At 45.7% G+C, this 23977-nt stretch overlaps 1 protein-coding gene across 9 annotated transcripts in view; it reads right to left on the bottom strand.

The window, feature by feature from the left end:
* Positions 1 to 23977, bottom strand: part of DGKG (diacylglycerol kinase gamma) — a 223958-nt gene that overhangs the window by 27087 nt on the left and 172894 nt on the right. For all 9 annotated transcript variants that reach the window (XM_069558608.1, XM_069558619.1, XM_069558614.1 and 6 more), the window contains one exon: positions 9261 to 9438. In XM_069558608.1, coding sequence (XP_069414709.1) covers positions 9261 to 9438 — 178 coding nt within the window. The remainder of the gene's footprint in view (positions 1 to 9260; positions 9439 to 23977) is intronic.

Below are 23977 nucleotides of genomic sequence, written 5' to 3'. Positions count from 1 at the left end.
CATACCTTCTACCTTGTTCATTCATTCAGTCCTACATCAAATATTTATTGATTGCCTCCAAGGTCCCTGGCACAGTGCTGGGCAGCTGGGGACTGAGTTCCTAAGGAATGTTGCTCCTATTCTTACCCACCCCCACTCCAATGATACTGTTTCAGCCGATCATGCCAGTGGTAACTTGATGGTTCTACATGCATTTTTTTACATTAGATTGGGAAGTATTGGAAGTCAGGTCCACGTCATCATGCTGACACCCTCTACGGCATCTGGAGCATTCAGTACTTGAAGGCAGGTTGGCATCTGGTTCTATTGGGTATTGTCTTCATTCTTGGGACAGTCACTTAACCTCATTAGCTTCAGCCATAAAATGGATTAAGAAATTAAACAGGCAACAGCTTGGCTCATAAATATGTGCTCAGTAAATAACAGCCTAATACACATATTTATTGATTAATGAAGAAGATAAAGAACTTCTCACATGCCTTAGACATAGATCAAGAAGCATAGGTTATGCAAAATGTGTGGCCAGCATGGAGTCTTGCTGTGGGTTGAGTCTTAGGAGGTGCCAGGTATTAAAGCTGCTACAGGGGAACAGGAGCTGGTATGTGGGTCAAGATGGGGCAAGCAGAAGAGGGAAAAATCTACAATGTCTAGGCCTGCCAGAGAGCCGGTCTAGAAATTTCTTCTGCAAGTGAAAAATGAAAGGTTCTTTCGTTCTATTTTGAGCCGCAAATCTCCAAAGGCAGGAATTCAGTTGGAGTTTAACTCCAACTTGAACCTGTGTGAGCAAGTTTCCCTCTGGAGAAGGGGAACAGCCTCTGGAGGCCCAATTCTGCCTCCCCTGCCCCTCCCAGTCTTGGCAGGGAGTGGGTGGGAGGAGACACAGCTGGAGGCAGAGTTCTCTTGATTCACAAGTCAGCTGGGAAAGAAAGAGGAATTGCTTCACTCGAATTTCTAGTAAATGCGGGTTGGGTCAGGGACTGGCAGAAGTGGGGAGGATGGGATGGGTTCTCTGGTGTGTGTAGAAGCAATTCCATGTTTGAAAGACTAGAACTTGGGCTCTAGTCCCTGGTCCACCAACTTGTGTCACCCTGAATGGGCCAAGTAACCTCCCTGGGCCGTATTTTTCTACTCTGGAAATTTCTTCTTGGCATTCTCAGCGGGGGCAGCCGGGCCCACCAGTGCAGTACTTCTCAATCTGGAGCAAGCAAACACCACCAGGGGATCTTGCTGACAGGCAGACTTGGCTTCGGGAGGTCTGGCCTATATTCTGACACTCTCAGGTGATGCCTTTGATGCTGGCTGTGGACCACATGAGGTCCCAGTGCAGGGCTGGGCAAACCACAGTTGGAGGGCCAGACCCAGCCCGCTGCTTGTTTGTGTAAATAAAGTTGGACTGGAACCCAGCCACGCCCGTTCGCCTGCGTGTTGTCTATGACCACTTTCCTGCTAAGTGGTTGGAGGAAAGCAGTTGTACCTGAGATGGTATGGCCCACAAGACCTAACTATTTTAATAGTTACTATGTGGTCTTTTATAGGAGAAATTTGCAACCTCTGCTCTAGAGCACAGAAGGCAGGCCTGTGTGAACTAAAAGACTGGCATTTCAGTCCGGGTTTGGTCAAGCCAGCTACTTCACCTTGCTGGTTCTCACTCTCTTTCTAGAGGAAAGGACCTCTAAATTTCTAAAGAGACCTGTGATTCTGGGATTTCAATACTACATAGGAAACATTATAGCTTCTACGGGCATCTGAGAATCAGGTTGTATGGCTTTTATTTGGAAGCTGTGAAAACACACCTGGATAACCCGCAGAGTCCAGCAGACAGCCTTGACAGGAGCAGAGGGGCTGCGCAACATAGAGGCAGCTGAAAATACACAGGGGCTCAGAGAGAGGACCAGTAAAGATGGAAGGGGACCTCCTGGCCTCCTGTACAGGCTGACGCCAGCACACAGGCCCTGGAACACTGCTCACGAGCATCACACACACGTGTTCCATCCCATCAAACACAATTCCCTATCTTACCACTCCGGGTGCTCCTGGCCCTGGGAGCTCCTGGTCAACCAATGTTAATTAGCTCTTTCGAGGTCTCAGAGACCATGCCAGGCATAGGCAAGTAGAAGGAACTATGACATCTAGAACTGTGAGCTCACAGTTGGGTGGGAGAGACACCATCTGAGTTAATAATTACAGGACAGTTTCATGAGCAAACCACAGGGGAAATGCTTGACTCTGGGTCCCTACCTTGGGCAACAGGTGACGCTGTCAGCACGGCAGGGAACGTGGGGGTGGGTAGTGGGCGATAGGAGAGGAGGGAGGATATGTAAAGAGGGCGAAGACAATGCCTTGGGCTTTGTTGATTCCAATGTGGGTGCCTGAAGGACTGAGTGACAAAGCTGATTTTCTGTGGAAAGCAGAGCAGGGTCACTCTGCAGGCCTGCCACTGTCACAAGGAATGACTAGTATGTTGCCATGGTTACTTCCCAGCACTGAGGGACATCCCAGTGCACATCTAAGTATCTCCAGGCTCTTAGGGGGTCACTCTCCTTGCTCTGTCTCAGCCCTGAGGTGAGACCTTGGCCAGAGAGACCTCTGCAAAATGCATGCTTTTTAGGAACATTTCTATTTTTCAACTTGAATGAGCATTAAGAAGCTGGTGATTGCTCACTATGACTGTCTTTCTGGTCAGGTCTCCACCAAATAGGAAAATTGGGAACCTACAGCCCTGGACAGCTCTTGAACCCAACTGGCTACTTTCTGTTCTGGGGTCATACAAGTGAGGAAGGAGCCCCAAGAAGCAATGAACTCATGTGCTCGTGATTATCGTGTTGTCTCACTGAACTGTGGCTCTCCACCTGGGATGGTGGATCTGTCATGTCTAGTTGGGGTCCCTTTCCCTTGTTTTGGGATTAAGGGTATGACCCATACAACTAGTGAAGATCTATGCGGGCACTGCGTGGGCAGACTGAATGACCTGTGCCTGCATAGTGGTGTCAACTGAGTGTGAGGCGGCGGGTTTTCCTCTTCCCAGGCAAGGCCTGGGCATCTGGGCGGCATATTTGATGACTATATGCTTTTGCCAGGAGGCTGCCTCTGTAAGTGCCTGCTAGTCGGTTTGAGTACCAAGCTAGTGAGGCATATCTGCAGCCACACCCGGCTGGCCGACTGGCATACTGGGTAGTCGTGATACTCCTTCTTAGTACTTATGACAGATTCTAATTATATACCTGTCAGTGGGACTATTTAACTGAGGCCTGGCTCCCGCAATCCCTAATGGCTGCAGGCGTTAGGCCTGGTTTTGCTCGTCACTGTGCCTGGCATTTGGCCGGTGCTTCGTATGTGTGTGTTGAATAAATGACAGAAAGCCTGTCCCCAATGCTGGGAAACTGACTCAAACTGTATATCCTACCAATGGTGTCTGTCTCCCTGTCTTTACAAGGAATTGAAAAAATTATTACCTAATGAGACTCCAGGCAGATTTATGCCCTCACTGCTTAGAAACTCGTCTAGGACACTCTGGTGGCAGTTCAAATGGGATTGACTAAGAAATCACTGAGGGGAAGGTGACCTTAATATTGAATAACCAGAGGGGCCAGCTGTGGTTGACATAGCCTCAAGGCTACTACTGGCTCCAGACTGAAGGCTGGACGGGGACAGATATGAAGCTCAGAGAAGAGTCTGAGAACATGTGTAGGAAGTCTCTGCATTCACATCCAGGGTGGTGCCAGACAGAAGCAGTGGCAGTTTCCAGGGCTTTACTCTCTAGCCTCTAGCCTGATAAGGACTGATGCAATCTTGTGCCGTGCATACCCTTGGTGCTTCAAGATTTGGCACGGTTCCCCTTACCTTGCTTCAGCAGACAGCTTGCTCAGGTGGAACCCCCACACTGGCAGCAACAGCCAAACACATTAGGTACAGTGCCAACAAGTAACCTTTGTTAGAGTTATGGGTTGCTCTAGACCAAATTTCTGAAGCAGAGATCAAGAGAGTGAAATTCTAAATTTGGTCATTTTCTTACATACCAAATACTTATCATTTAATTCTTCTGATCACTATTGATCAAGTGCTTACTATGTTCTAGGCATTCTGATAAGTATTCTAAGTGGATGATCTCATTTAACCCTCAAAACAAGGTGGCTATGCTGAGGGAGAGAGATTATACCAGGTTCCATTTTGCAAGGGTTGACATGGAGGCTTGGAGAGGTTCAATGACTCAACCAACGTCACATGGCTGGTGGTGGGGAGGCCTAGGTCTTTCAAGTTCTAGTTAAATGGTTAGGCTCTTACTCCACACTGACTCTCAGCTATAAGTCCTCTAGGCTACGGGTCGGGAAGATCCCCTGGAGAAGGAAATGGCAACCCACTCCAGTATTGCCTGGAAAATCCCATGGACAGAGGAGCCTGGTGGGCTACAGACGATGGGGTCGCAAAGAGTTGGATACGACTGAGTGACTTCACTTTCACTTTTTCAGGCATATCTTACCAACTGAGTTTCTAATGGTTTCATAAAATGAAATTCTCAGTTTCACAAATACTTGCATTAAACAGTTTATAAGACGATTTTTCTCTAACATTTTTCATGGAGGGTCTGTTCCTGTCCAGCTCCAGAATCTACTGCCCACTGTGCTCACAGACCAAAGGCAAGATTCCTTTCTCTCTCTCTACCTCCTTCTGACAAGCATTTCTATAGAAATGGGCCAGGTAGAATGTTAGTCTTTGAAGGGGACACAAAGGTGAAGAACACGTGCTCCCTATTTTCCAGGTGCTGGCAAGAGAAAGATACGATGAGGATACACATGCCTACGAGAAAAGGCCACCTATAACCAGTGTGCTGTCAAGACAAAAGGCAAAATTAAGTGCTCTAGGAACTCAGAGGCCAGATTCACTTCTGGGGGTGCCACTATAGGCACCAGGAAGCAGATGGCCCTTGCGGTAGGTCTTGCAGGAGGAGCAGAATTTCAACCAAGTGTTTGTTTGGATTGGATCATAAATACTTCCTGTTTCCTGAGTGTCTCTGGCTTGTGCAGTGCACATAGTAGGTTCTCAAATAAATGTTCTAGGTGGACACTAACCACTTGGGGCCAGGCTAGGAATCATGAACTTTGTTCTGCTGCAACCACTGGACATAAATTGTGTAGGTCCTGCCACTTCTCTGGGCCTCTGTTTTTCTCAACTATGAAATAGTGACATGGTGGGGAGTGGGTATACCCTTACTCATGGGTTTCTGGTTAGGACTAGATTAAGTCAATATATGCAAAACTAGCTACAAAATACCATCTGTCACTATTCTTATTGGTATTACAAACACTAAAAAGGATGAATGCTGTGGACTGCTCAATTATCCAACAACTTTTTTTCTTTTCTTTTGACTAACTCTATTGGGTCAGGCACTGGGGATACAAAAATTAAAATCATCTAGCCTCCATCCTTGAAAAGTCTGGAAAAGAGGCAGTAGGTACAATTGATGGTATGAGTTTAATGTACTAGGGCAAAGGGGAGGCTGGAGTTTGGCAGGATCTCTACTGTTTCTTAGTGACAGTATGGGTAGGTGGCAAGGCTAGAGATAAGAACTTCACAATCAGAAATTTGGCTGTTAGTACCAATTTAAAACAGAAAGATGAGGAGAAAATTTTCTTACAGCTTGAGGTTATACTATGTTCCAGGTACTCTGACATCCATCAGGATAACAAGCTAGATGTTATTATGCCAATTTTACAGATAAGGAAGCTGAGACTCAGAAAGGTTGGGTGACTTTCCAAGGTTTATAAGATTATAAAGTATAAAGCCTAAATTTAAACCCAGGTCATTCAACTTCAAGCTTGGTGCTTTTCCCAGGACCCCTTCTTGCTTTCTAATCAGCCAACGGTTGTATAGAACTCATTCCATGCTAATCTTTTTTTTTTTTAATTGAAAAACATTTTTTGGGGGGCTACACTGCAGGGCATATGTGATCTTAGTTCCCCAACCAGGGATCAAACCTGAAACCCCCGCACTGGAAACACAGAATCTTAACCAGTGGACCACCAGGGACATCCCCACCAGGGACATCCCCATGTTAATCCTGATTGATCTTTTTTGGATTGCTTTTCCTAGAAGAAAGACTGACCCATGATGAGATTTGACAGTAACCTTTTCTGTTGTCATTTCCTTTAACATTTCCTATGATAAACCCCTTCCCTCCCACTAATTTCTCCTGTCTCCTCCTTGACCCTAAAGCCCAGTAAAATTGCCAAAGAGTAACAAATCCCGACAAATGATGAACGGTGCAGAGAGAGAGATCCCTACCTTCTCAGCCACTGGCCTGTAAGGTGTGAGACAAAACACACTGGAAAAAGAAACCTGCCATATAATTCTGTTCAAGGAATCCATTGGACCAAAACCTGGCCATGCCATAATTCTGCAGCTGCAGCTCTGTAAGGAACCTGTGCGCTACGGGAACCCATACAACTGTCAGATTTGCCTGTGTTATACAGATAATGAAAATTGAAACCCAAGAAGGTGAGTGAACTTGCCAGCATCACACACTAGTGAGAGGCAGAGACTGCACAGGAACCCAGAATTCTCAACATCAGGCCAGTGCTTTTCCACTAAAATGGGTCACCTCCTTAGCTTTTCCTCAGTAACATCTCATCTTTTTTTAAAAAATTTATTTATTTTAATTGGAGGTTAATTACTTTACAATATTGTATTGGTTTTGCCATACATCAACATGAATCCGCCTTAAAGGAGATTATGGCCCTTTAAGAGAGCTCACTGTTGGTTGGTTCTCTGCAAAGCTAAGAAGCCAAGGCTCCCTCTTCAGCCTCTGCTCTGATCAGCTCATGACCTCATCTAAAGAACAGGAAGTAGCTTCATTTTTAGCTCTGAAAGCATATTCTTGGGGTGAGAAAGGGGGATTTGAGGAAGAGAGTTCCTGTACATGATGGTCATGAGCGATCAGCAGATATTCTTGCTTGAAGAAGGGGAAGATAAATGGTAAGACATGTAAGGAACTGACAGTTGTCCTTGAGTTCTAACCAGAACACATCCTCAGCAAGGGTGTCCCCAAGTCTCTGCCTGATATGGGTGGTGGGGTCCTGCCCTGATTCTGTTCTGCTGAGATGACAGAGTGGGGGCTGGGATGAAAGCTCCAGGGTGGGAAAGTTTGCAGGAACTTTCTACAACCTCCAATGCTTCCCCCACCCTCTGCTAGTACCCACAACTTCCCCTGCCAAGGGAGGAAGGAGGAACACATTACTCAGTTTAATAATTTATACAAATTGAAAAATTTACTGTGTGAAGGAAAAGGGACTTAAGAGGGCAGCAGAGAAAAAAAAAAATTCCCCAGTTCTCTCTTAAAAAGGACAGGTGTGACGGTGACGCCTCTTGATGACCTTGGAATATGACAATCTGATTGTCTAACAGGTAGGTCTGAAATAAGCCAGTAACCACTTTCTTGGATGGTCAGCCAAGTTTTGTTTCCTTCTACTGGAGGGATCACATCCAGTCTTAGGACTAACAGCCTCAGACATCAAAGAACCCAGACTCCGATTCCTGGACACTTGTCTGTGTCAGTGTTTCTCAAACCTGGCAGCCCATCAGATCATCTGGGGAGGCCCAGAGTCCCAGGAACCAACCCAGAGATTGATCAGGGAGACCTAGGCTGGGGCCCAGGACTTCATTTGCTATAGACAGGTGTGGTTTAGAAACCAATGATCAATCCCATCCATTCTGTTATCAAAACTTCTACATCAGATGTGGGGTTTACAGCAAAGAAACCCGAGGTGCCAAGAAGTAGGTGAATGCCAGCACCTGGATCTGAATCCATTCTCCTGCCTCCTCACCGGGGGATCTTTGCCATAGCCCTCCTCACATACGGCTTCTCCCCCAGCCCCTGGTCACCAAGTCCACTGGGGATCCCTGGGGGTGAGTGAGGCCTGTTTGTCCAATCCACAGAGGAGTCAGAGATGCCAGGAACTTTGAGTCCCATTCGGTGCATTGGTGGAAATGGCTGGTAAGGCGTAGGGCTGAAAGTAATTTTAAGGGCATTCTCAGAGACCTATGTTCTGTATCCTGGTGGGTAGGATGGCCTACCTGATGGCCTCTAAGGTACACTACCAAGTTGTTCCAGGCAGAAAGAAGAGTCGGCTCATGGAGGCGGCCTGCCATGTTAGAGGTGCCAGGGTGGCAGAGGCAGAGGGAGCTGAGGGGGAGTAAAAGAAGACATCTAGACCTAATGAGAGGCCAGAACATTTAGGGTCCTCGAGGCCACGTGAAGACCTTTAGATTGTAATCTTAGCCACTGCAGAATTTAGAGAAGAGTGGCACCGTCAGACATATTTGCCCATGGGCATTCTGATGAGGTGGTGAGAACAGACTGTAGAGGGTGGGGGTACAAGCAGGGAATTCAGCTGGGAGGATGTGCAGGAATCCAGGGGACAGAGGATGGTGGCTCAGACCAAGGTGGTAGGAACGCAGTGGTGAGAAGTGGGTGACTCTTAGATGTTTTTAAAAAGTAGAGCTAACAGATTTTCTGATGGGTTGGATATGAAATGTGAGATAAAAGGGAATCGAGGATGCTGCCAAGTGTTTTGGCTTAAGCAATGGGCAGGTTGGAGTTATCGTCAACTGAGATGGAGAAGGCTGTGGGTGGAGAAGGTTTGAGGGAGGGACGCTGGAGTTCAGTTTTGGACTTGCTGAATCACTCGCCCTCACGTGGTACTTAAATAAAGTCTCACTACTCAATGAGGTCATCAAGGGAGTGAGAGCAGACAGGGAGGAGAGGGTTGAGGGCCCTGCCTAGGGACCCTCCAGCATCAAGAGGTTAGAAAGAAGATGAGTAATCAGCAAAAGAGACTAATGAGAAGTAACTAGTGGGAAGAAGGGAAACCAGGAAGGTGTGGAGTCCTGGAAGGAGTGATCAGTTAGGGTCAAATGCTGCTGACAGATGAAGCAAGATCAAGGTTGAAAATTGACTACTGGATTTAGTTACTGAAGGACTGGTAATCCTGACACAAGTAGCATTTGACTCCTAACCTCATGGAGTTTCAAGGTTTGATTACTGACTGCCATTTAGGGATCGATCCCTTACTATACATTTTCTCTTCTCAATTAGGTTATAAATGATGACGCATCAGGGATGAGTCAGTGTATTGCTGGGTTCTTGTAAAGCTGCAGAACCTTCTAGAGCCTGCTGTAGACCCTAATACGGTTTGCTCACAGACCCACCTGAATATGGCTCCCACTGGGGCACTGACCCAGCACTATTTTTCTCATGCCTGGCTTACCTTGGACACAGAATTTCAGTTCCTTGGGGTCAGTGACGACCTTCCTGCTTTCCCAGATCACAGCCCGGTTCTTCTTGGTTTCTCCCCAGAGATTGGTGCCACCATACATGCTGGGAATGTTGAGAATAGCAATGCCTTCGAGGAAGATGCTGCTCAGGTCCACCCCAACCCCGTCACACTGGGGGACAGAGAAAAAAAGGTCATCTGTTAATGTCCTCATTGTATCCCAACTCAAGGTGCGGTGAGTGTGGTGGGGGCTCTCATCAAGAATGTGACAGACCCTTAGCCACCAGCCAGCCTTGGCTAAAGTTGCTCAGGTCTAATGCCTTATCCACTGCAGTGAGATGAGGGAGGTGATTTCCTGTCAGCTCTGAGGGTACAGTACAAAGCTTCAGGAACCATCTCTAGCAGGGGTCCCCAACCTCTGGGATCTAATGCTTAATGATCTGAGGCGGAGCTGAAGTAATAATAACAGAAATAAAGTACTCAATGAATGTAATGTGCTTGAATCATCCTGAAGCCACTCCTTCCTCTGTGGAAAAACTGTCTTCCACAAAACCTGTCCTTGGTGCCAAAAATGTTGGGGACCACTGATGTATAGATTTAGAAGGGCTGGTTCAGAAGACAACTGCAAACTGAGCTCCAGTCTAACTTCATTATCATCAATCCTGTCTCTCCTGCACCACTGTGAAGATATGGTGGGACATGGAGTCCAGATTCGAACAAATGACAGGAGAGTTTCATCTTACCCCTTCTCATTTAATCCCTCTTGTGAGAAGTATAAGACTTTAAGATCTGGCCGGCTTTCAGACTTTTTCTGTCTCCTGTATCTCTATCCTAAGTGCAGTTTTGGCATATGTGCTTGCTGATGTAGCAGAGTTTCTTTATCCAGTCTCCACCACCCGCATCCCGCCAGGTACAAAAGGCCAGAAGGCTTGACTCTCTCTGTCTCAGGTATCTTAATAGAAGTCAGCCTACCTTGGCATAATGCTCACCAACACAGCAAGAAATATATTAGCTCTGATCCTTGTTCTTCAGAACTGGAGGTAATTTACTTCATTTACAGAAGAGAACACTACCCAGAGAGGTAAGCTAAGTTGTCCAAGATTGCACAGTTGATAAATAACAGAGCAGGGATTCAAAGTTGGGGAACTGGACTACAAAGCCCTCTTTATCTTGCTTATTATGAGGTAGGAAAAAAGTTAGAAGCATGCAACAAAAATCTCTCTTTGAGGTTACCTACAAATCCAAACTTATAGAGATTTCTCAAAAGAGGAAGAATACAAAGGTAAGGCTTGTTGCCATTCATCCGGGCATCCTGATTTCTTTGCAGCTCCTAATTTATGGTATCTTGTCATCCCCATGACTTGTTTCCCCAGCTACAAAATGGAATAGAGTAGGCTTCTCTTGTGACCAGGAACTCCTTTCTTTATTAGGAAGTTCTGATTATTTGACAGGTCTTTTAATGTTGACCTGCTCCTTCTGTTCCTTCCTGCTTCCACCCATTGGTCCTTTTCTCCCTTCTGAAGTCAGAATGAGCTTCCTTCCTCCTCCATGGGAGCACCCACCAGGTACATGATGATATGTACACTTCATCACCATGCATATGTACTAAAACATTGCCATTGACCAGTAAGCTTTTATACACATCTCCGTTATTGCCTTCATAATAGGCATGATAATAATCTTATAAATTAGTTAATAATCTTACCAATTAGTTACTTTATAATAATCTTATAGATTAGTTACTTATTATAAATCTTATTATAGATTTATAATAATCTTATAAATTAGTTGCTAAGATTACCCTCATTTTACATTTGGGGAAACTTGCCCAAGTCACACAACTTATAAACAGAAGTTCATGGATTGACGGCAGGCTGTGGAGCCTCAGTCTTAGCCACTCCTCTCTCTCCTCTCTCTCACACCACCATCTAGTTGTGCCTCCTCTGGGTGAGTGCTCTCAGCCCTCTGGCCCCTCCTGTGGACTTGACCTGATCTACACAGACTATGCTTTGTTACTCTCCTACTCTACGAGGTCCTGGCACTAAAAACACCACCTGTGGCAGGGTCTGCTGGCACAAGCGGCAAAGGCATCAGCCCTTCCTGGGGCTGGAACCCCCCAGTACTATCATGGCCCAGAAATGAGACTATGGGGAGCCCATGTACGGGCTCAATATGTCCGCCATGATCAATATCCTTACTGTCATGTATGATCAAAGTTGCATTAGCTCTTTTGTGAGCAGCTACATGATGGCTGAATCACTTCACCTTGAATGGGAGGTCATCTCAGGCACTCAGATCCTGATTCCATCATCTACTTCTCAGCCTACTCGTCTTCATCCTGAACTCGTGTACGTATTTTTAAATAACTTAGACATAGGGTTTTATACTTATTTCATCTGGCTTTCAGCCCAAGCTTCCTCCAGTCCATCTAGTTTATATTAAATCTTCATTCTATGACCGTATGCCATGGCTCTCTTCTCATTTGGAGACTGTCTTTAATACATGTATATAATGGGCAAAACAGGGAACAAGCCCTTTCCTTGGTCAGTTTAACACACCAGATATTGTACATTAAATGGTCCTTGGGGTATGGTTGCCTTATTAGGGATGCATTCTCTGTGTACGACTGTCACCTAGCCCACTTTTCATTACAGTGGGGAATCATGGAACTTAGAGATGACAGGGACCTAAGAGAACACGTCCTATCTTTCATCAATGAGGCCAGAGAGGTTAAGGTCACCCAACTCATAATTGTGGAGCTGGGCTAGTATCCCGGTCTGCAGACCTCAAATTTGTGCTCTTTCCACTGAAACATAAGACATTGTGCTGAGATCAAATAATATTTCCTAAATGACCACCTTACGACCTCTATCAGAAAAGGAATAAGAGAACTCATATAAAGCCAAAAATGTCTGTAAAGGGCAAATACTTAGTTAATACTTGATTCCAGAATTTTCCCAGGGATTGGGATAAAGTTTGTCAGTCTGTGCCTTCCAGAATGTATCCCTAATTTAAAAAAAAAACTGGGACATTTGTCTGTTTGCCTCTCATTGGCTGGAACCTACTCTGCTTTGTAGATTTGTCGAAGTGGTCACCAAACGACATCTATATAGGTTTGTCCAGCAACTTCGATTTAAATGTGTATGCTTTCCAAGGTCAATTAGTTCTCTATTGATCAATCTTGGGTTCTGATACCCACCTTTATCATCTATTCTTCTATTTTTTTTGTTAAAGCTACTCTCTCTCCCTCTGGAAAAGATAAAAAAGCTCTCTTGGAATGGCAAAATCCTAATGAGGTATGCTTTCCATGTTCTTTTTTTGCTTCAAACACTGTCTAAGATTCTGCTTGGCCTTCAGCTTGTCCAAAGCCAGGATCCCAGGTCTGAGTTGCCTTTGTATATTCACACTTGGGTGCATACTCACACCTTATCTGCGAGTATGTCTGATGGTGGTGCTTTAGTGACTAAGTCATGTCCTACTTTTGTGATCTCATGGACTGTAGCCTGGCAGGCTCCTCTGTCCATGGGATTTCCCATGGACAAGAATACTGGAATGGACTGCCATTCCCTTCTCCAGGGGATCTTCTCCACCCAGAGATGAAACTCCCGTCTCCTGCATAGCAGGCAGATTCTTTACCGCTGAGCCACCAGGGAAGCCCCTATGAGTATGTGTACAACCCTCCAAAAGCATGGACTCAACCCAGACCTCCTTATTGCTGTCATGGTGATTATTATTGTTTTTTTAATTAAAAACTTTTTGCTGTTTTCTTCCTGAAAGAATTAATGAACTGTTAAGAAATTTACTTTGGGATGTTTTTCATCTTTTTGTCCTTTAAACACATATTCTTATTTAGGGACTTGGGCTAGAATCCCACTGGATCAGACTTTTCACCAAACTCTCTGAAATTATCTTTGTTCAACCCAGTGCCCAGCACTGAATTCTTGCACCCTTATTGCCTCCTAGACCACTCAGACACTCTTTCTTTTGGTTGTAGTTACTTCTGCATGAGCTCAATTTAATCAATGTTGGCCAAAATCCCTCCTCCCTTCTAGAGGTAATAATAATAATATTACCAGTTATCTGATGAGAGCTTCCTTGTGCACTGTCCTGGTCCTGCCCTTACACTCTCTTGGGATGCGTACATGAACACCATGAGGGAGGAACTATTGGTACCTCCAAGTGACAGAGTCTCAGAGAGGTTAGGGTGCTGGTGTAAGGCTACACAACTTCCACTCTACAGGCTGGCAGAGCTCAGTTGCAAACCTAGGCAAGTCAGATGCCAGATTCTACTGGAGATGAAAGTCAGTGCAGCAACGTGGGACTTTTGCTGATGCTAGACTTTTCACAAAATTAAACTTCCAGCTGTTTGAATAACTGAAATCGCCCACCACTGCTCTGTCTTATAGATACTAAGAGGAGTGCCCAGCACGCCAGTGTTGGTATCAGTATTATACTTGCCTCTGTGCCAGCTTGGTGTTTTTTTTTTTTGTTTAAGTAAACTAGTTGCACAGCTCAGTCCTTGGTACCTAGTATTCCACAATGTCCCCTTTCTTCCAACTGCCGTTTTAAGTGTGCCCTATCCCCTCCACTTCTGGTCATAACAAGCTCAGAGTGTTAGTTATTAACTTGGTAAGCTATTAACCTCTCTGGAAGAGCAAACAGTCCTCACTTTGCTTTATGATAGGATGTCCCCTCCCCCACCATCTCACTGAGTCATAGGTGGACTGGGGAGAGTGGAGGAGGTGGGGGGAGCTCCGGGACTGCTGGCTATAGATGCCCCCACCTTCGGAATGCACCTATTTGAAAACTGAGAGGCAGTGCCTTGTCTTGGAAGGAGCATGCCTGAGCTTGGAGACAGAGATATGGGTTTAAATCTTGGCTCTGTCACTTGCCAGCTGTATGATCCTGGATCCTCCTTGGTTCCTTAACTCTTCCAGCTTTAATCTGTCATCTGTAAAATGGGGTGGGGGTAGGGAAATTGCATCTACTTAAACAGTCTGATTGGTCTCTGGAAGGCAGTAGCATTCCATAATTGTCTGCACTGTTATTACTGTTAATAATAATAATAATACCTGTGCTATGAGGCATTTTTCAGCCTGAAATCATTCTCCCACTGTCTGAGGCCTTGCTAGAAGCATTTTAATGGCCTTTTGGCCCAACTCATGCTAGTGGGAGCCTTGCCAGACCATACCTGCATGCCCATTCTCCACGCTTCTTGGCCTAGACACCACTCACTGATTTCTTTCAGAACCCCAGGGCTGCTTAGGGCTCGGGAAAGGTGGAAAGCTGCCGTGCTGGATTTGGAAACGTGGAGCCGTGGAGAGAAGTACACTGGAGGCTTAAATGGTACATAGCCCCCGGCGGGTTCCTGAGCTATATCCTCCTGCAGTTCCATGACGTCATGGGGCCCCTCCCCCTGCTCCCACGGGGGAGGGGAGAGGGGGGCTCCTGGGGAGAGCGCAGGGAGGGCGGCAGTCCCTGCGCGCACCGTTGGCCATCCCTAACCTAGCTTTGGGCCGGCAGGCTCGCCTCCGAGTCGAGGCTGCGTGCAGTGAAACCCAGGTAGTTATAGCCGGGTATGGGTTGAAACAGAGACAGTTCTTGTCCCCAGCCCCCCGGCAGCATGCACGCACACGCCCCGAGCCGTACTCCCGGCCGGCGAGGGCGGTGAGGTGCCGGACACCGGTCTGAGGCAGCGGCGCTGCCGGCGCATGGGGTGGGTGGGTGCAGCCCGGCCCAGCCCGGCTCCTGGCCGCCTGGAAGACGTTCAGGAATCTGCCGGAGCGCGGGCCCGGAGCCGCCCGCACCCGCCTGCTCCAGGCCCCACTGTGCAGGCCCGCAGCTGTCGGCGAGTTCAAACTTCGTGACCCCTGGCGAAGACAATCTCAAGTTCTAGTTTCTGAGCCGAGGGACGGTGGAGAGTCAGTGGGTAGTCCTATTCATTCCCATCCTCCCATCCCCTTCCACCCATCTCATAATTATGGGCAGAGCTAGGACCTGCCAAGTTCACCGTGCTGCCTGAGAGGGACAGAGCCGAGGACGTGAGAGGGCACTGGTGCTTCCCTGTCCGGGCTCTGGGCTTTTCCGCGCCCCGGGTGCCTGGCGGCCTCGGTGACCTGAAAAAGGCGGCGGATGGGGAATGAGGCCGCCTCCATTTTAGCCTTGTGGATCCTATTTTTGAAGGTCCTTAGAGAAGGAGATCCCATAATTTATTTGATGACCTGTTTCAGTTTATAGCAACTAGGAAATTCTCTCGTCTTCTAACCTCGATTCAAGGTGCCACCGATTGCACTGATTTTCTCCAGTTTAGAACTCAAGTGTTTGGTTTCATCCTCCCTGCCATCTGGCAGTGTTCGCTGTCTGGAATGACCTCTTCATTATAAGGTGGAACAACCCTCACCCACCATGACTCTGGGGGCATTTGTCCCCTTTCTGCTTGACATTTTCTATCTTGGGTTCCCCGTCACTGCCTTCTCTTGATGGACGCTCTCATCTTTGATAACTCCTTCTTGGACTTAAAACAAGCAAATTTTTATTAGGGATATTTTCAAATATACAGGACAATAAAATAATAAATCCCATGAATCCCAAATCTAAGCTTCAGCAGTTAGCAACTCATGGCTAATCTTGTTTGAACTCTAACTCAGTTCATTTTCCCCACCACCATGTTGAACTATTATTTTATAGCAAATCTCAGATATTCTATCATGTCATCTACAAATACTTCTAAAAGTAAACTGCTCAGTCATGTCCAGCTCTTTGAGACCCCATGGACTGTGGCCTGTCAGGCTTCTCTGTCCATGGAATTCTCTAGGCAAGAATACTAGAATGGATTGCTATTCCTTTCTCCAAGGGATCTTCCTGACCCAAGGATTGAACCCGGGTCTCCTGCATTGCAGGCAGATTCTTTACATATCTTTAAATGATAAGATTCTTTAAAAGGAATTACCCCAATTCTCTGATCACTTTTTAAATGTAACAATAATTTTTTAATATTGATAAATATCCAGTAGTTGTTCAAATTTCCTCAAGAGTCTCATTTAAAAAAATAACTGGTTTGTCTGAAAGGTCTACAGGTTGAACTTGGCTGATATGTCTTTTAGGTTTCTTCAGATCTATAAACTCCTTGTTCTTTTTTTTTTCCCTTGCCTTGTAATATTTACTGGGGGAAATGGGTCTTTTGTCCCATACAGCAGTGCTTCTCAAACTTTAATGTGCATACAAATCACTTCAGGATGATTTAAATGCAGATTTTGATTCAGGACATCTGAGGTGGCCTGAGACTGCATTTCTGCATCATTATCTGGTGATAATGATGCTGGGTGTGGTGGACCACACTTTGAGACAGAAGGCTGTGTAGTGTTTCCAGATTTTGGATTTTGCCTATTGCACCTCTGAGGTATCTTTTAAACATATTCCAGCCTATCTGCAGGGCTGATCAAATTCAGGATGGACGTTTTAGCAAGATTACTCTATCAGTGTAGTTCCTATTGCATCTCATCAACAGGCACATAATTTGCTGGTCTCACTTTTTGGTGATGTTCGTGTTAGTTAGTGGGTTCAGGTGTTGTCAGCTTGAATCTTTCGTTCTAGAGTTCTTGATCAGTGGGTAGAGGAGGGCACGACAACCCACCCCAGTATTCTTGCTTGGAGAATCCCATGGACAGAGGAGCCTGGCAGGCTATATAGTCCATAGGGTGGCAGAGGTGGACATGACTGAAGCGACTTAGCACAGCACAGTCAGTGGATGACGATCCTTGTCTGGACCCATATCACGGTCCCTCAGTGGTAGGATATCCTTGTGGACACCCAGCACCCTTTCTACACTCTTCGTCTAAGTCTACAAATGCCGTAACAGGATCTCTCTCTCTCTCGTCTCTGCATCTGTGTTCTCACGGAATCAAAGATCTGAAGTGTTTTGAGAGATCATTCAGTCTAATTACCTCATTTTATAGATGAGAAAAATGGAGGTTAAGGAGGTAAAAGGAATGGTCCAACGTCACATAGCTAATCAGGAGTGAGCAGATCTGGAATCAGACCTTCGGTCATGTGGTCTGGCAACTAAGGGGTCAGGAGTGACTTTGTAAAGAGTAATTTTAGCAGCTGAAAGAGGGCCAACGCACAGAATCTTAGAATGGTAAAGCCAGATGGAACATTTGGTTTGTTAATATCTTATCACCATGATGAGAACAATCAGCCCTAGAGTTGGTAAGTAACTTTCCTAGATCACACAGCTGTCTCTTGCAAGAGCTAGGGCTCAACTAGGGCCATATATGTGGGTCACAGAGTTGAGCCTACTTGCTTTTTCTGTTGTACTCACTGTCTGAACTGCCATGCAGCTCTTTTATGCCTGTGAAAATCCTACCCTTTCAAAACTAAACTCCTCCTATGAGGCCTTTCCTATAGAGGCAGCTGCTCTAGATAGAAGTTGATCTTCCCCTCCTCTGAATTTTCCTTGCTTTTTCTGTTGTATATTGAATATGTATTCTGCCATGCATCAGACATACGTACCTATCCCCAGGAGATGTTAAGCTCCCAGAGGGGAGGGGCCACATGCTACCTGGCTCTGTGTTCTCCATAGTTCTGGCATGTATTACCCATTTCCGAAGTCCAATATAACTTTTTTAAACTGGAAGAATTCATTTGTGGAGAGATCCCCAAATGAAAACCAAGGTGTTAAAGAAACCTGGCAAAGGGTCTTTCCTTCCAGATGAGTTTCTACAACTTCCCAGGATGAATATATTGACCAGTGAAAGTGGATTGAGTATCCATATTAGGGAGAAATCTGGAAGCTTAATCCAAGACTTCAAGAAGTGGTCCTCTGATCACAGCTAAGAGAAACCTATATCTAACAGCTAGTAGTAAGCATAGGACACATGGGGCACGATGTATGTGAGAGTAATGTTAAGAGACAGAAGACAAGAATGATGGGGCCCTACTTACTCAGTGCTAGACCCTGGGGAAGGAGTGGAAATGGGTCCTCAAGGGATCTCTCCAGTCAGTGCTAGAGGCAGTGGTGTGCTGCTAAATGTTTAACAGGATCTCCAGGATAAAAAAAAGCTGTGATTGTGGTGTTTCATGGTGTAAATTCTCCCACAATGGCCAATTTGAAGCTACCAACATGCCATCCCTAAAGGCAGAGCTAAGGAGAGATGTGCCAGCAGGCAAGCTGGCCTCAGCACACCACTGAGAAGGCAGTAGACATCTGCATATCTGTAGGGCCTATGGCCAGAACAGAGAAATTTATTGAGAGTGAAAGAAGAGCAGTCAGGGCAACCATGCTGTCTTTTTCCCCTAGAGAAGAACTAGAGAGAATGTTTTTAGTGCCCATAATCTGATGTGGGTCCTGAGGGAAGAAAAGGAAAGAAATTGAGTGGTGTTGATGAGAGGTGACAACATTACTAGAGAGACAGTCCAGTAATATCTACATTAAAAAAATTTAGCCTGGCATGTAGCTGGAGTGGCTTCCCCTGCAATCCAGAGGAACTGTTTTAATTTATTTATTTCATTCATTTTAGAACCTAAGATCTGTTGTGGGCAGTTAGATACTAATATATACATGTTATGTGATAATATTGATAGATAATCATTTATTGAGTAATTCTTATGAACCAGGCACTTCATATATTTTATGTCTAATCCTTAGAGCCCTGCAAGGTTGGTGTTTGTATCTTTTTTTTTTTTTTTTTTTTTTTACAGATGAGGAAACACTCAGTGACGTTTCCCATTTTAATCAGGTTTGTGGTGGGCTTCATGAACCTACAGGTTTCCTGCGAAGATGCAAATGACGAGATCAAAAAGACAGTCTAGCTTACGGAGCATGTACCTGAGGCCTGTTAATTTCATGCTTTGTTACCTATGAGATTACTTTTGGGAAGGATATATAAAATATAAGGGATTTGATTCTTCATTTTAAGGAGACTGGAAAAAATGGATTCTATCAAGAGAAGGCAGGTCAGGATAGTCAGGGACCTATACATCGAGCCATAAAAGGAACTGGGGATATTTAGCTCAGTGAAGAGCAACAGGAGACATGGAAGATAGATTGCACCCTATGAAGGGCAGCCATGTGGAGGAGCAGGAAGGTATGTTCTGTATGCCCCCAGAGAGTGGAACAGGCCCAGAGGATGGGGAATTCAGTCATGCATCCCACAAACACTTATTGTGCACCTATTTTGTTCCAAGAACTGTGCTGAGGGCTGATGAGGGAAGGATATGGCAATGAAAGGGACATTCATCCTTGTTCAACATCGGGAAGAAAACTTTCTGAAAGCGATTTCCAGCAATGGACAGGTTTCTGGCACAGTAGTAAGCTTCCTTTCCTTGGAGTATTCAGGAAAAGGCTAGATGTGTACTTATCAGAATGTGCCAGAATGGATCTTTTTGTTGAGCAGTACACGGGACCAAATCCCTTTCCAGTTCAGAGATTCAGTCTCTGCTCAGCCTTGCTTTGGCAGGCTACAATGCTGTGCTGATAAAGTGGCATCGTGGTCCCCCTCTTGCTGCCCGTGTCCATCTAGCTGCCTGCCCTGCCTTCTCTGACGGGGAGCGGTGGCAGGCCAGTTAGACTGGAAAGTGCCTGCCATCTGTGACGGGGACGATGGTGTTTTGGCGGGTCTGTGTGGGCTCCAGGAATGCAGCATTGAAGCCATGTACACACAACCTGCTTAAGAACATCCCATGGGCAGAAAATGTTTGCTTCCTCTTCAGCCCTCCTCTGTTGCTGTGCCAGGCAGGCACAATGGTGCCTTTGAGAGGGGCAGCTGGAAGGGGGTGTTGGCAGGGAGGCTGGAAGTAGAACACTGCAGCTGAGGGGAGAACCAAATTCATTTCCAGGAGCAAGCCTGCCCTGGGTGCCAGTTTCCAAAACAAAACTGCTGTTTCTCAGAGCTCACAGTGGTGGGTTGCCTCAGATTTGGATAGAGGGCAAAGCTATTTCCTACCCACTGCTCCACCCTCCCCAAGTTTAAAAAAAAAAAAAAAGGAAAGAAAAAAACAACCTAGTGTGTTGAGGCATTCTTGCTCTGGATGCAGTTTAATAGGTCTGAGGTCTGTCTGGGGCGCTCAGACCAACCTGGGGTGGATGGGGCTTTCTGAAGGGTCAGACTCGCCTGCAGACAGAACAGGGCTTATAGCTATAGGGGCTGGCAAGGCTCAGGGCAGGTAGACTTCTGGGCCACCAGAGTGGGCTCAGGGTGGAGACGCCTTCTTCTGCCTTTTGGAGTCACTTCCTCTGACCCCCGAGCAGCCCTGTACCCTTGCTGCCATGTGGGCTCTGCCCACTCACTGTCTTCACTCTCCTTGGTGGGAAAGAGGTGGGAGAACTCTGGCATTTCCTGTCCTGGGTTCACAGTTGTCCCAGACCCTCAGTTACTTTCAAAGGTCCCAGCAACAGCTCAAAGATGGGCGTGGGAGGTCTTCCCACTCACCCAATGGTTAGAAGAAGGCCTGAGTGCCAGGCTGCAAGCCCATTCTGTCTTAAAGACGGAGCGAAGTGGGTCCCTTTTACTTTGGGGACGTCCAACACAAAGGTATCACTTGAGTCTTGTCAAGTAGTAATCTGTTAGTGTTCACATTCATTATGGGATTTTTTTTCACACTGTGGTTGAAATTGTGCAATCAAAAACTAGAGAGCAATGATTTCATTTCAGGTATTGGGGATACAGGGTGAATAAGATGAGTCTTTGCCTAATAGATAGGCCAAGTCCTGAAGGGGAGCCATACCACCAACTCAGCTGATATATACCTGAGGGGGAAAGCAGAGGTAGATTCGACAGGGAGTGCTGTGCTTGGGGCACATGGGCTTGGAACTCATCTGATCTTGGAGTACTTATCTTAAGGAGACTTAGTTTCCTTGTGTACATAATGCACACCATGCAGAGTTGTTATGAGGATTAAACAAGCCAGTGTAGGAAAGTGCCAGGATATAGAGCTTGTTGCAAGGTGAGTGCTTAGTAAAGTGGCTGCTGCTATTAATTTGTGGATTCCAATGAACTTGCATGTAATGTATATGTGTACACAGTATTTAACTGGTCCTTTGTTAGATTATATATCCTTCCTGAGTCATTTCTTCTCTTTTCTTAATTCCTCTTCTGTAGAATACTAGGATCAGCATGTTTATGACCTCACTAAGACAGATAACCAGACTAGTCCACTAAAGCCAAGGAGACATATGTATGTGTAATATTCTGTTTCATAACCCAGTGGTAGAAGCTGGAAAAGATTGAATGCTTTTCATCCAAGCTCCCTGAATGTGCTGAGTGTGGAGATGAAGATCATGAGTTCTTTTCAATGTTCTAAAAAGTCTAAGAGAAATAACACATTTCCCACAGACAGGGCCTCACAGGTTGTTATTATTTAAAAGATGCATTTGTTTGTAGACATAGCTTGGGGAAAGTTATTCTTTCACTAGGGGACCTTGGCGGGTAGAAAAGTTAAGCTTGCTGGGGCAGAGGTTAGCCTTGAGGTCTCTCAGGAACCTGAGTGGAGGTCCTTCTAGCCCAACATGCTGAGTCACGCATGGGACCCCAAGCTTGGTCCCCTGAGACACCCCCAGGCCTCGTCTATCCACTATGCTGCATATATCCCTCCCCCACCATCTGCTTTGTGAAATTGTAAGCATGAGAATTCACCCCTAAAAGTTATTCCAAAGTACTTGGGAGACACAAAGTGTATGAAGGCAGGAATCTGAAGACAAAGAAAATCAAAGCAATTCACAAAGAACAAAAGAAATGGGAAAGAATAAGAAAATAAAAGCACATGGATGAATGGAGGCTTGAAGTGAAATAGAGGGTATGCATGTGTAGGGAATAAAAAAGAGGGTCATTTAAGAGAAAAAGTTATGTGTCAAACTGTAGGCAAGCAATGGGATTTTTAGAGAGAAAGCTGCCAATTTCTTCTCAGTAGGCTGAAAGATTTTGAGGATCTGTGAAGGAAACTTGTAGTCAGTGCATGGCTGAAAGACGAAGAGAGATAGAAAGGATGGAGCTGTGTTTAAAAATGGATAAAGATTAAGGCAAAGAGTCAAAGAGGTCCTCCAGAGGCCTGCTCTTAAAGATACAAGGGCTGACATTATTACAGGACTGAAACAAGGCCAACATTAGAACAGCACTGATCCCTGATTGCTGAGATTGTGGGTTACTTTTCCTTTCCACCTCTCTATGGTTTAACATGTTCTATCATGGATTTGGGGCTTCCCTGGCAACTCAGACAGTAAAGAATCCGCCTGCAATGCAGGAGACCCAGGTTCCATCCCTGGGTCAGGAAGTCCCCCTGGAGAAGGAAATGGCAACCCATTCCAGTATCCTTGCCTAGAGAATTCCATGGACAGAGGAGCCTGGCAGGTTAAAGTCCACAGGGTTGCATAGATTTGGATTACTTTTCTAATCAAAAGAATTTAGCACCTGTCTTAAGAGGGAGCAGGCAGAAACTGAGGCTTGGGTACCTGGAGCAGTGAGAACTGCAGGATAGGGAAGAAGAAATTTGAAGTGGCAAGTGCGGGCCTTGGGTGGTCTCACAGTGAGGATGCTCCTGGAAAGATGGAACCCCTGGACTTGATGGAAGAAGAGAATGGACTCCACAAATGGGAGAGGATGTCTGTGTCCATTCCAGCCTCTGACTTCAAGGTTTGGTGCATGATCAGGTTGCCCTCTTTTGTTTTCTGAGATCTCAACATTTCTACTCTTCTCCATGAATCTTTCTTTCCCTTCCCCATGAATATGTTTTCATTTCATCTCCCTTGGAATCACTGTGGCTGGGTTGATGAGCTGAGCTTTTGGCTAGTTCCCACTTCATTACTCCAAGCTCTGGAAGGTTCCACTTGCCCAAGCACAGATGGTATATATAGATGATGCCAGAAAAGGTGCTTGAAGGTTTATCCTCTAATTTAGGAGTGTGCAACATTGCCAGTGGATATCAAGGCAGCCATGGGCTCTCTTTTGCCACTTACTGGCCGGGTGAAGTTGGCCAACCGACTCAACCTGTAAAGTCCTTGACTTCTCTCTTCTGAGCAAATGGCACCTGGCTGGATTGGAGTAGGTAAAGCTATCTGCTCAATCTTAAAGTAATCTGATTCATTATTTATTCTGCTTCTTTACATACACATAGCTGTGCTAAAGGTTAGTTTTAGAGTTTAGGATTCTCATGGACAGGGCCCATCTCATGATATGGCTTCATGTTGAAAAAAATTAGGATGAAATTCACCTGACACAAAATTAGCCATTTTAAAGAATATAATTCAATGGCCTTCACTCTCTCTCTTTGAAGTGTTGGAATAATATGGTCTCTGGGGTTGGTTCCATTTTGTTGTAATAATAAAGGATTGCACTGTATCTCTGTGCTCATCACCCTGTGAACTTCTGTGCGGGAAACTCTCTAGGTCTAGGATGTGAAGAACCTACTGGGTCATTCGTCCTAAAAGATAATTTTCAGTTCAGTGTTTGTTGTCAGACTGCTCTCCAAAGTGGTTCACCACTCATGTCCCCCGAGAGGGTCTGAGGGTCCCCATTTCTGCTCCTGCTCCCATCACAGGGTGGGGGTATTCCTGGAGCCCCACGGCACAGAGTAGGTAAAAGTAATGAGCTAGCTCCAGCAACATCACCACAGAGAGATCTTGAGAACTAATGGTGAGTGAAAAAGGCAAGTTGCAGAGCACAAAATGGTTGTGGGGAACGCAGTTCCATCCATAAATTTTTATTTCTTTGGTTAAAAAG

This window comes from Ovis canadensis, chromosome 1, assembly GCF_042477335.2.
Source record: "Ovis canadensis isolate MfBH-ARS-UI-01 breed Bighorn chromosome 1, ARS-UI_OviCan_v2, whole genome shotgun sequence".
Lineage (NCBI taxonomy): Eukaryota > Metazoa > Chordata > Mammalia > Artiodactyla > Bovidae > Ovis > Ovis canadensis.
This window is presented reverse-complemented; position numbering and strand designations above follow the sequence as displayed.